The sequence below is a fragment of the Mobula birostris genome, chromosome 5, assembly GCF_030028105.1.
Source record: "Mobula birostris isolate sMobBir1 chromosome 5, sMobBir1.hap1, whole genome shotgun sequence".
In the NCBI taxonomy this organism is placed as follows: domain Eukaryota; kingdom Metazoa; phylum Chordata; class Chondrichthyes; order Myliobatiformes; family Myliobatidae; genus Mobula; species Mobula birostris.
This window is the reverse complement of record NC_092374.1, coordinates 33,421,880-33,434,853: the sequence shown is the minus strand read 5'-3', so window position 1 is coordinate 33,434,853 and position 12,974 is coordinate 33,421,880. Positions and strand designations below refer to the sequence as shown.

The 12,974-nt window shown below is 35.2% G+C and overlaps 1 protein-coding gene across 4 annotated transcripts in view; it reads right to left on the bottom strand.

Annotated features, from left to right (window-relative positions):
- The window catches only part of homer1b (homer scaffold protein 1b), a 103,440-nt gene that overhangs the window by 53,238 nt on the left and 37,228 nt on the right, over positions 1-12,974 (bottom strand). For all 4 annotated transcript variants that reach the window (XM_072257835.1, XM_072257837.1, XM_072257836.1 and 1 more), the window contains exons 6-8: positions 11,064-11,220; positions 7,698-7,808; positions 3,346-3,426 (exon numbers count right to left, since the gene is read on the bottom strand). In XM_072257835.1, the coding sequence (XP_072113936.1) occupies positions 3,346-3,426; positions 7,698-7,808; positions 11,064-11,220 (349 nt within the window). The remainder of the gene's footprint in view (positions 1-3,345; positions 3,427-7,697; positions 7,809-11,063; positions 11,221-12,974) is intronic.

The window sequence follows — 12,974 nt, the reverse complement described above, 5'->3', positions numbered from 1 at the left end:
TAGATAACAAAATAGTGTTAAACAAATTCATTTTGTAGATTAACCATGGATCAGGTTATTTTTTAACATTATCTAAACACATTAATTACTTAACATTAAAAAAATCAGTTTATGTCAGTATTACATTTTTTTTTTAAATCCTTAAAATGCAACTTGATTGCCAAATTCAACCACCCAGTTTTGGCATCTTTACTGTCCAGTTCATTTGTTCCAAGACACTGCATCTTCATGGGCAAATAGACATCGTCCAATGTAACAATTATTCTTCATGGTTTCAGACATTTTTATTTGCAAAAAGGCAAAACTTTCTTCTGTGTATGCTGAAGCACTTGCACACTTAAGCTCATTTCTTCATGTCAGTCGTATTAATTCTTCATCCATGCAAATCTCCAAAACCTCAGTGGAAATTGTATGAATTGCTAAAAGATTGCTGATTTTTAGCAACATTTCCAAGAATTACTGCACATCCTCCTGGTACTTGTAATACCACAACTGCAAACGTGGCTCTTTGACTTAAAATTAATTGAAAGTTGCTGTAATTTTCTTACAGGAGACTCTTTTCCAAGTCTGAATTTTTTTTAAAAGCAGAAGCATTTTAGTAAAGGTGTGCTCATTTATCAAAGGCTTGAGAAAAGGTGCACCAATTTCTTGTATATTGTATCTTTTTTTATTGCTGAATATACGCAGAAATCAGATAATTTGCCATTTATGGCTGTTTTAGCAACCGATTTCTTTGCAAAATGAAATCAATGTCAGCAATTCTTCTGTTCTCTACTTTTGAGCATTGCTAGAGTATGTCCAACTTTTATGCAAATTCAAGATCAACGCTTAGCAACAACTTCAATGTTAGCACTTAAACAGGTTCATTGTTAAAAACAGTCCATGACTTTTAAACTAGTGTGTTTCAATGAGTTAGCTAATGAACTCAAAAACAAACTTCAAATTTGTCATTGTACTGAAAGACAATTTTATATTCATCATCTTTTAAATGGTCTCTACACTTGGACTAGAAACAACTTCCACATAATTCTGCCCACGTAGAGCTGGACCAAAGTTAAAGGAGTACAAGATTTCTTAAAGTTTGAGTTAGCCAAGCACATACTCTTAACAGCTTACAACATTACAAATCAAACAGAGCTTTCAAGATTTTTATCCAGAATATTAAATATCAGACTTGGTATAGAAATGAAACAAAATGTGATACCAATGATTACCATAAAATCTGTACTTTGTGCTTACTGTGTTCTAGTTTGACCCCAAATACAGAGTAAATGACAGAAACAGATCCCAATTTCAAATAACATGCCTATATTATTACTTTCCAGAAACTTGAATTATCATTGATCCGGTGTTTGGGAGATGCTTGGTTACAACGGCAGCACTTTCTCAACATTTGACAACTACGATGATTTACAGAATTTTTAAAAATAAAGATTTCCACAGGTATTTAATCGGACCAAAGTAATTATTTAAGTGATAGATTTAAAAGTCCAATTGTCTGAACTTGGCAAGCTCGAACAATCAGCATCTCCCAAACAGAGCCCCCAGAACACATGATTCATTTGCATCTCTGAGATTTCCTTCCCCGATTGCAAGGATCTATAGATATAACCCATATATTGAATATAATAGCCAACAAAACACTATTTGGAATAAGGATGCTGGTCTACTTTTAAATCAAAGCACTAAGAAACAAATGTTTTCTTTAGAAAAAGTAAAAAAAGAGGAATGCTCTTTAAACGTTCAATGGAGCACTGTGACTCTCCTCTAAAATTAAATGTAGGTCACTTTATTCAAGTGCAGAGTTGTCAGCAGGCATCTCAGATGGGCCAGGATCCTCAATTATTATTAAATAGCAGTGCTGGTTTGTTAAGCTATGGGTTGCTGTCACACCTTACATAGTATTTAAGAATCTTGGAAAGATTACTGGAGACTAAAATTTAGTTTTCCACTCCTTTGAACAAGCAACACTGATTTAACAATGATTATCCATGTTCTACTCTAAAGGCAGTGACTCTTTAGTAACTGTACTCTGAGCATCTTTTAGATTCTGCACAGAATTCACAAAGCATTTGGACAAGATCGTCACCCACCATAGAATAATTTTTGAAGCATCTATTGATGACCAATAGTATAACAAAATTTTACTCACTTTATGAAGTCATTTTACTACCAAGGGTGGAAAAATTCTTAATTTACACTATTCCATTAATTCTAGCTTTAAACAAAAAGTTGAAATATTGTTTATTATGGTCCTAATAACAGCAAACAGGCGAATAGGTCAACTATAAACTAGCTTTCATTTGATCAGTTTGGAGATAGAGGCCATCTGCTATTCCAAAGTTTAAACTGTGATTGGAAATACCAACCTAATCTCTTTGGAGTATATGCTACTTTAAGTGCTTTTAATGTAAGCATACAAAGCCTTAGTAAAGCATAGTACATCTTGGAAAATGTGTTAACCGCATACCGAGCCAGCTGTGGCAGTACGAGGGGTGATTGATAAGTTAGTGGCCTAAGGTAGGAGGAGTCAATTTTAGAAAACCTAGCACATTTATTTTCAACAGAGTCCCCTCCTACATTTACACACCTAGTCCAGCAGTCGTGGAGCATACAGATCCCTTCTTTATAGTCAGCGTCTTGGACCTCCAGAAAGCAGTTCACAGCAAGAGTCATTGATAAGTTTGTGGCCTAAGGTAGAAGGAGATGAGTTATACAGCTCTCATTACATGCAGATGTAGTTCAACTCTTTGAGTGATTATGCAGAAAGTTTGAAGTTAATAACTCATCTCCTTCTACCTTAGGCCACAAACTTATCAGTCACCCTGGCTGTGGACCACTTTCTGGAAGTCCAAGACGCCGATTTCTACAAAGAAGGGATCTGTATGCTCCATGACCGCTGGACTAAGTGTGTAAATGCAGGAGGGGTCTATGTTGAAAAATAAATGTGCTAGATTTTCTAAAATTGACTCCTCCTACCTTAGGTCACGAACTTATCAATCACCCCTCGTATATTCTTGTAAATCAGTACTATTTAGATGATAAAATTTATGCACAAACATTTGTATCTACAGTTGTAGAATCAACCACCTTTGACCTTATCCTCCTCCCAGAATCAGTCTTCCTGAACTGAAAAGCACCATCTGGTTGGAATGTTCATACAGTATCAGAAGGCACTATAGATTGTCCAGAAATTTTATAAAATTGCAGAAAATTCTACAATCAAAGTTGTGTGCATTTCTGACTAGAAGATGAAATAGTAGTAACAAAGATCAGGATCTAAAGAGGAGTTACACATGAATGACCAAGAAATCTGAATGACGGGGGTCCAGCTGCAACGTTTACCTGTAACTGTTGTGACAGCGTGTCCCTCTGTGTCTCCAGTTCCCTAGCTCCTTCAATATCCTTCTTTAGCCGCTCAATTTCCTACGCAAAGAGATGCTGGCATCAGTGATCATATTACAACTGGATAACCAAGAGATCATTCAGTTACATGCACCATTAATACATAAAAGGCTCTCTGTATATAGAGGGACATGTCTTTCTCATTTCTGCAAGAATCAAATTTTCTAGAATTAGATAATGGAATGAATTAACTAAAAACAATATTTAGTAACCATTTAGTGTTACTGACAAATGAAATTCCTCAATTACAATTGTCATATTACAAATGATAATCAAATCATATTTAGCTGATAATGTTCTAATTCAGAGGTAAGACTGCTATCAAGTTTAGCCTGCTTTAATTTAGATGGAATCTCAACCTTTTCAATAGCAAATATTTAAAGAGTGCCAAATTATTTGGTTGCCATTGCTTGTAAAAGACAAACGCATTTCTTCCTGCCCAGTGGATATTAAGGGCCCTGGCTCCTCAAGAATCAGGAGAGAATTCCTCCAACATTGTGGTTAAGTTTTCCTTAATGAGCATCAAAATTATATTCACCAAAAACTTGTAAGTAGTTTGTAAATTGGCTACATGACAACAATTGTACTTAAAACTTAAATGGTATACACCATGCAATGCCTTGGGGCTTTCTGTTGAATGCGTAAAACCCAAAGCAAACAAAATCTCTTTAATCCCACTGAATTGTAATTTTAGATGAGATTAAGCCATTGAAACTAATTTTAAACCTGGTATGAAACAAAAATTACAAAATAAACCATTTTGCTCAAATCAGTACATAATCGAGTGATTAGTGTATTCCTATCATGTTCATTAAGATAGAATAAAAACTTCCTAAAAATCCAATGTCTTCAAGTTAAGAAGCAATTCTCAGATAAATAAAGTTATTTGATTTAGGACAAGGGAAGAGAAAGGGGAAGAAATGATTTCAAAAGCAAAGTTTAGTAAGTCAATCTGCAAATGTATTAATGAAAATACCAAAAATGAAACAGCACCCCTATAATAGTAATTTCTTAAAGAACAAACAAAATAGTTGAGGTAGACAGTTACTTTACATCAGCGCATGCTAAACAGAACGTTAGCTGAGAAAAGTACATTCTGGAAGGGTCATAGAGTGAGATAAGCAATAGTTAAAAGGGTATTTAGAAAAGTCAGTACATCTAAAATGAAGTATCACAATATGTATTGGGAGTGTGGAAATTAAAGCAGCATTTCATAAATCCAGTAACTGCAGATGAGAACTGATCAGTATCAATACAGAACTATTTTTTAAATTGAAGAGTCACTACTGGTATAGATTGTAGCAAGGAAAATGTTGAGGATAAGATAATGACCTCAAAATAAACTTAATTAGATGGGACTGACGTGCAAAGTAATAACTGTGCTTCAACAATTTAAATTTTGAGGATCCAACAGGTATGACAGAAAGAGAGAAGCATATGTAACTGTGGGAAAGCCATTATGTTGATATATTTCAGAAGATGAAATCAAGCTTGAGGGCAGAAGAAATAAATGAATAGTGTGAAAATTGAGAAGTTAATAACAGTTACTGCTAAATGGTTATATGTAAGTAGCGTCAGTTCTGCAGTATTTTTATTGTCCCAAATACACCAACAAAATGCAAAGCTTATTAATTTCTCAAAAAGATGAGGGAAATTGAACATTACTTACAAGAAAGAATTGAGTTTAAAAGTGGTAGGTGGAATTCAATTTTTTTTTATATAAATGGGATGCATTTTGGAGAAAAAAACTAGACTGAATCTAACTGGTCAGTACTGTGAATTAGAATATGTGGAAATACATCTTCATAAAATACTGAAATGTAATCTTCACTCCAGTAAGACTACATTTTCTTGTAAAGGGGCAGAATTTTCTAACAACTTGAACCAATGATATCTTGTTATGGTGCAGATATGCCCTGAAATTAAGGACATAGGCAATTGATTATACCATAATTATCTTATTTGTGCCTTTTATTGTTTAACATACTTGTTAGGTCACCCATCAGCACATGATACTCCAGAGAAAAAAAATCCAAGTTTGTCCAAACTTTCCTTACAGTTAATAATCCAATCCAGGCAACATCCCAGTGTACCCCTTCTGCACCCTCTCCAAAGCCTCCGCATCCTTTCGACTGTGGCAAACAGAACTGCACACAATACTCCAAATGTGATTTAACAAAAACTTTATACAGCTACAACATGACTTCCCCATTTTTACACTCAAAGCCCTAACCAATGGAGGCAGGCATGCCATGTGCATCATTTGTGTAGAGTGCTGCTGAGACCACATCTGAAAGGATGTGGTTACACTGAAAATGATGCAGAAAAGCTTCACAAGGATATTGCCAAGAAGGGAGGATGTGAGTTATGAAGAGATACATAGGCAGGGCTGTTTTCCTTGAAGCAAAGGAAGCTAAGGGATGACCTGTAGATGGTTTATGAAATGGTAAGGTGGACAGTCACAGTCTTTTCCTCCAGAGTTAGGAGAGTCTAAAACTAGAGGTTTAAGGTGAGAGGGGTAAGATTCAAACAGAGACCTGAAGGGCAAGTTATTCACTACAGGGGGCACATCTGAAATAACTGCCAGATGAAGCGGCACAATTACAACTTCTGAAAGGCATTTGTACAGGTTCACAGACAGGAAAGGTTTAGAGGATATGGGTCAAATGTAGGAAAATGGGATTAGCTCACGAAGGCTGCTTGGGTTGGCCTGATGGACACATTTCCATGCTTAAAAACTATGACATGTCACCACTTTCAGGGAGCTGTAGACTTGCACCCCACGACCACTCTGTACATCACTATTCCCAAGGATCCTGCCATCTACTGTATACTTTCCCCTTGATTTGTTCCCTCAATACACAACACCTGAACATCCAGATTCAACTTCACCTGATATTTTATCATCCAAATTTACAGCTGATCCAACTCCAATTTTTGTGTCATTTGGATCCAGCTGGATTCTGTCCAATAAAATATTCAATGCAATTTCCATCCTAAATCCTAACAAAAGATACACACCCACTGTTTGTACTTTCAAATTCAATGCTCATTAACTTTAAAGCGATCATAAAAGCAGGAGATTGAGCAGCATAAAGATATAATCACTACGCAGCTTTTCATTCCCGAACTTAACTAGTTTCAATCTACATTGAGTAAGCAAGCACAATAGAGTGTAATCAATCATGGGCACTACCTGAATGCCAGTACATTTACTTGACAAACAACACACAAGTCAATAATTTAAGCTATCTGTTCCATTCAGTATCTAAAATACTGTACGGACATTAGCTGGTTGCTATGCTCACAGCAGTACAGCCCATGTTTCTCAGCAAATTATGCCACTTATTCAGAGACAATGGTCTAATTTGTAGTTTTTGCCACCAAAAATAAAATCACCATTATAACAAATTCTTCATTTATAGAAGGCAAACTTTTGAGTTAGAGCATGGAAGAGCCTCGAGATAGGGCTGTGTAGGTAATTACCATCGCTTCAGTTAGAATAACAAAATTTTGGAGTCACATTGAGTGCTGCTATATAAAACTGATTAACAAATATACAATATTTGTATATCAAATATAATGGTAACCAATTCATGCAGTCCTCCACAGGAAGGCAGATTATAGAACTACCTGATACAAATTTTTATATTATAAGTGGTTTTACCATGGTAGATTCCACATAATTTACCGAAGTTGAAGGGTGCAGTATTAGCCAATTTCAGAACAAAATTAAATAAGCAAATAAATTTATAACAGAATGTAGGAGATGCATCAAAAAGTGAATTCACCATCATGCCAATCTAGACAAAACAAGACTAAATAGAGGAGGATGAAGGAAAAGACATTGAGAGAATATAGGAAGTTGTTGGGTAAATATGATTAGAACCATTTGCTTGCATTATGAGCAACACCAAAATGGGCTGGTTTAGGTGAACAGTCGATGTCCAGGATGTAACATTTAGGTATTTCTTTAAGTCAGATACTGAATCAAAGAAATCTAAGAGTACAAAATCATTGTTCCAATCCAAAATTTAATACTGCAATTGCACAGGAGTAAAAATTTAATCCAAAAGTAATAGGAGAGCAGGCTCGATGGACAGAATGAACCAATTCTGTTCCTATGTCTATGGTCTAATAGAACAATGATTTACACCATACTGAAAAACTGGGAACTGCACTTCATCAAAATAGTTGCATTGAAATCTACACAAACTCAATAGACCAGGTCTACTGTTCAGAAAGGTTTCAATTATAATTGTACATTATATTCAAATAGATTGAGCTCTTACCTCCTCTTTGTCTTTCATTTGTGCCTCTAGTTCTTCGATTGTTCTGTTCAATTCAGTTTTATGTGTCTTGAGTACATTTGCCTGCCCACTTAGACATTCAAGTTCAGAAACCTGAATTTAGAAAGACATCAAATGACTAGACTCAAACACATTTACCCAACTCAAAAGTTTGAACTCAGAGCATAATGAATCCTCAGATAAAAATTTCATGGACTATATGCATTAAAAAGATTATTTCTACAATTCCTGTACAAGATCCTCACACTTGAGGCAAATGGAAAAAATTAACTTTATGGACTACACGGTCTAATTAATAGCATTGAAGTTGAAGGGAAATACAAGCTTAAAGGAACTGCTTTGGTAGAATTTTGGTAGTATAAAGGAAATTATTTTGTCTTACCATAAAGCACAAATATAAGCTTAATGAAAAAAGTACTCTTTAACATAAAACAGGTTTCTCCTCCCATTGGCCACTCTTTGCTATTACTTAACACATAAGATTGAGCACTACCATCTCCCCTTGACTAGCAATCATACTACATAAAGATTGAGCGTGTCAAAGTAGGTCATCAACATAAGGAATTACAGGTGGAAAAATGTTCAAGTGCATTTAAGATTACAAATCCAAAACATTAAAGACTTCTGATAAATTTATTACTGAAAAATTAAAACATTTGTAACATTGGGTGTATAGAACAGGGCAATTCTGACCCATGTAGAAAGTGAACTGCCCATCTTACAGTAAAAAACTGTACAAACATAAATAAGAATATAAAATCATAAACATATCATAACCACATGTCTGTCTCAAACCTTATGCTTCAATTCTTAAAACAGTAAGTATATAGTTATGAATTCTCCAGCTCAACTTACCCTTTTCATATTGTATTCTACTATTTCTAGCAGGGTATGCAAACACAAGAACCCAAAGGTTAGCCAACATGCTCTCTCATTCATTTCGGTGGAGAAGATTTTGACACAAGGGGGCAGACTGACTAAACAGTAAAAGTGGATATTCAAGCCACTCAAACCCACATGAATTCTTGCCAATAACAATTGCAAACTCTGATGCGACTTAGCTAGACTCTCAATCAGCTGATGGTACCTAAACGTTATTAAATTTTAAATTCCTGCTCTAGATTGTACTTCACTGACAATTTTAGAAAAGCTAAGAAACAAGTTCAGTGATGGTAGTGCAACATGAAGTAATTACCTCATTTTTATTATATGGAGTTTATTAACACCAGGATTTTCTTTTTAAAATTCAAATAGGCCCTTCCGACTTGATCTGCAAGATCACTTATACAAATTCATTGTTATATAACATCCTTCATTGTGACCTGATCAGGACAAAATACTATATACTGTAGCTTGTATTATCTTTTCTATGATACAAATGTTTCATTATGATCTTTATTCATAATGTCAGAAGCAAACACTTCCTTTAGTCACTTAATCCACACTAGGTCTTTTTTCAATGATATTTAAACAAATCCAATAATAATATTTGTACTATATTAAAGACAAGTTATGCCAAATGATTCGGAACAAGTAATTTGCTTCAAAACATTATCAATTGTTTTAAAGACTGTAATCTGCAAAGTACTAAATTACAAGGTGCAGCCTGTTCCAAATGACCCAAAGCCCAAACCATGATATTAGCAACATGCAGGAGGGTAAATAAACCAGGAATTCCTTTTTAGGTGCCTTTTTAAAAAAAATAAAGCAATAATACTCATCATTTATTTTGTTTTGCAAATCAAGATGTGCACATTGCATGATTGTTTTGAATTCTGGGAAAGGATTAGGCAGAATTTGCACAAGTGATGACTTCTCTCCCTTTCCAAACTTATAAAAGTTCACCCAATATATAGTTTTATACAATAGACTATTTTCTGCCTTGAGGACAAATTTGCCTTCCCAACCCAAAGTCAGCTGTAACAGAAGCAGAAGATCAACCAAGTCCCTTGGCACTGAGTGTCAGAAACTATGCCATCTAAACCCTGAAGCTAAATTAGCTGCTTTCCCTCACTGTGGAGGCATCTGTCCCCTTCTTGCCAGTACTGTAGATAAGCTAATCCGCTTTTTCTTCCTGCTGTAACTTTCATATAGCTCTTGCAATATTACCAACTTAAAATAAAATCAGGGACACAGGTTTTACCACTGCAACTTTACCTCTGAATCAGATTAGCATTCAATCAACAAAATTCACAGTGCAACATCTTAAATTTCAGCTAAGTGCTCTCAAACGCACAATGTAATACTAAATTGAACACAATCTAAAATGTATCTATTCATCATCTAGATTTGCATTTCCCTGAAGTTTCACCAAGTATGCACAATTATTCTTTGTGATACACCAATCCTAAGAAATTAGTCAATGCTTATCTCTGAAAACAGCAGCATTAACTGTTCTACGTGGGATACCACCTGACATCAATTGACATATGCTTATAAATATGGCAATTAATTCTCAACTTTGAAAATATGAATGTCATGCAAGCATAGCTTTTGCAATAAGATCCTGCTGAGAATTAATGACTTCTGTTTTAATCAGTAAAGAAACTTGATCTGAGGATAAAAGCTGTATATAACTGAATTCTAGCCATTGAAAATACAAAATATTCCCAGGATACAAGATTCAGTTTTGGACCATAAGACACTGGAGCAAAAATACACCCCATCGGCCCATCGCTGACTCCGTAACCTCTGATGCCCTGACTAGTCAAGAACCTATCAACCTCTGTTTCAAATATACAGAATGAATTAGCCTCCATTGCTGTCTGTAGCATTGAATTCCACAGAATCACCACTCCCTGGCTAAAGAAATTCCTTACTTCTGTTCCAAACGCACATCCTTCTATTCTGAGGCTGTGCCCTCTAGTCCTACAGGCCCTTGTTACGGGAAACATTCTCTCCACATCCATTCAGTTTGGGTCTCATTTTCTAAGCTCCAGCAAGTACAGGCCCACAGACATCAAATGCTTCTCGTATGTTAACCCTTTCATTCCTGGGTTCATTCTCATGAACCTCCTCTGGACCCTCTGAACCCTTACACTTGAAGGTCTGGATAATTAACAGAGCTGAAGATCAGGCACAGAGATTTGTTGTTTAATCGAACTGTACAATCCTGACAAATTCTGCAAGCCCAAAACTAGATCCAGAAATAGACACAAAGCCCCCTTGAACAAAAAAATGAAATTGCAATTAATCAAATCACAATTCTAGAATAGACTAATTGAATGTAAAACTTTTTGAACTAATTGAACTATAATCTGCCACAATTGTTTATGTGGAACTACTATTTTATACACTTCTGCCCAGAACAGTATATCAGTATAACAGTAAATGTACATTAATACATACTCTTTTGTGTAATCGCTCTGCCTCGTCCTGGTAAGCAGTGAGTTGTTGCTTCCATTGTTTAACATTGGCAGTAGATTCCAGGAGTGCTGCTGTAAGTTTAGCATTGTTGGATTTTAATGTCGCCAGTTCAGACTCCCAGTGCTTTCCTATTGTAGTACTACAAAAAGAAATTGTTATTAAGCATAGTGCAAAATTACAGAAAGTAAAAAAAATTAAAGACAGACAATTTGTCCTCTATTTGCTTATCCATCAAAGCACTTCTATCTTGTCCCACAAATGCTGTTCACCTGTCCGCCAAAATACTTCTAGCTGCTTTCCTATCCATCAAAATACTTATATCTTGCCTTATCTTTCCTTGTAAACTATCTCAAGGCTAACTTCCTTTGGCATTCTAATATTGCTGAATGCAGAACAAATCTGAGTAAACTGGATACAGACGGTCATTTTCTCAAATTCCATTTCTCATACCCTGAACTACTCTTTGCCCTCCCCAGCAGCTTCTCACTATGCTCCTCAATCACCTCAACAGATAAAGCTCAGTATTCTGGCCATGCTTTTGAGTAAATCTAACAATTTCTATGGCAGATCTTATTTTCTTCTTTTCTGCTAACCGAACAGTTTAAGATTATTGGCTGCAGTCTACCAGCACTGCAAGATTTGTGTCCAAGACAAAGAAGTGGGCAGGAAAATCATTGTGGACACTATTGACCCAGTAAACTACCTTTTCCAAAAGTTTCCTTCTGGAAAGTACTATAAGGCTATTAAAACAAAAACCATGCCATCTTAAAAAAATTCTTCACCTAGGCAGTTAATCTAAACAACATTCCAGTTAGCCCCACCCCTGTATACCTCAGTTACTGTACTGTAAACACTTCAAGCCACTATTTATAATGTTATTTACATTGTATATACATTCTGATATGTATTTGTACACATTTTATTCCATATCAGTGCCTTAACCTTAAAATTTTTATAATTCTTTATCCTATTTGTTAAATACTGTTTTTTTCTTGTATGTCATGGCAACACGAGTAAATATACATTCCTAATGTATATGGGAAATAAAGTTGATCCTTAATCTATTGTGAAGATTGTTCTGTTGAAAGCGGTGTAAACTTTCACAGCTTGCCTGAATTTCGTTGTTTCCTCAGTCTAGTCCACAACATAAGCAGCCAAATCTTCAATTTTTCAGTATCAGTAACTATTAGCTTGGAAATTTACCATGATTATGTATTAGCATTTCAAATTGGGTTGAGTCAGAAGGTCTAACTCCTGCAACCTAACCATCTGTGACCCCGAACTCAAAAGCTGTTTAAACCAAGGCAGCAGAACTAAGTGGGTCATTTGCAAAAAAGCTGAACAGTTAGTGATTAATGAGTTTGGACTTTACCTCAGCAGAAATGGCCATACCTACTTTACTTAATAATTTTTCCATTATTTTTAATAAAGTACTGAAGACTTTTTTTATTTTAAAAGACAGGACCCACTTGCTATTTAAGTATAAATTAATCCTCACTTCTGTTGACTATGCAAGTTCATTGCTAAATTTAATGAAAGTTTTGATAAAGTGGTTTCCAAGGTCTGGCTCAACTTTGTTTTTCCTTTCACTGTACAAGAACTTTAAAAATTCTTAATCTTTGACTTAATATTGATAACATTTTCATAAAGTTCATATTTCTAAAGAGGAAAGTTAAAATCCCACCATTCAATAATTGACAACACAACAACATTCTAATAAAAGATAGTCTAATTTCTCTACCTTATACTATGGGAGTGAAACGCAGACTTTTATCTTGTGCTTCCCCAAATCAATTCCTTCAGTATTTATTTTAAATAATTACTAGAATTTTAAAGAGCTCAGTGATCTGCCAATCAATCTGGATTTCCCCCCCCCCCAAGAAAAATGGGAAA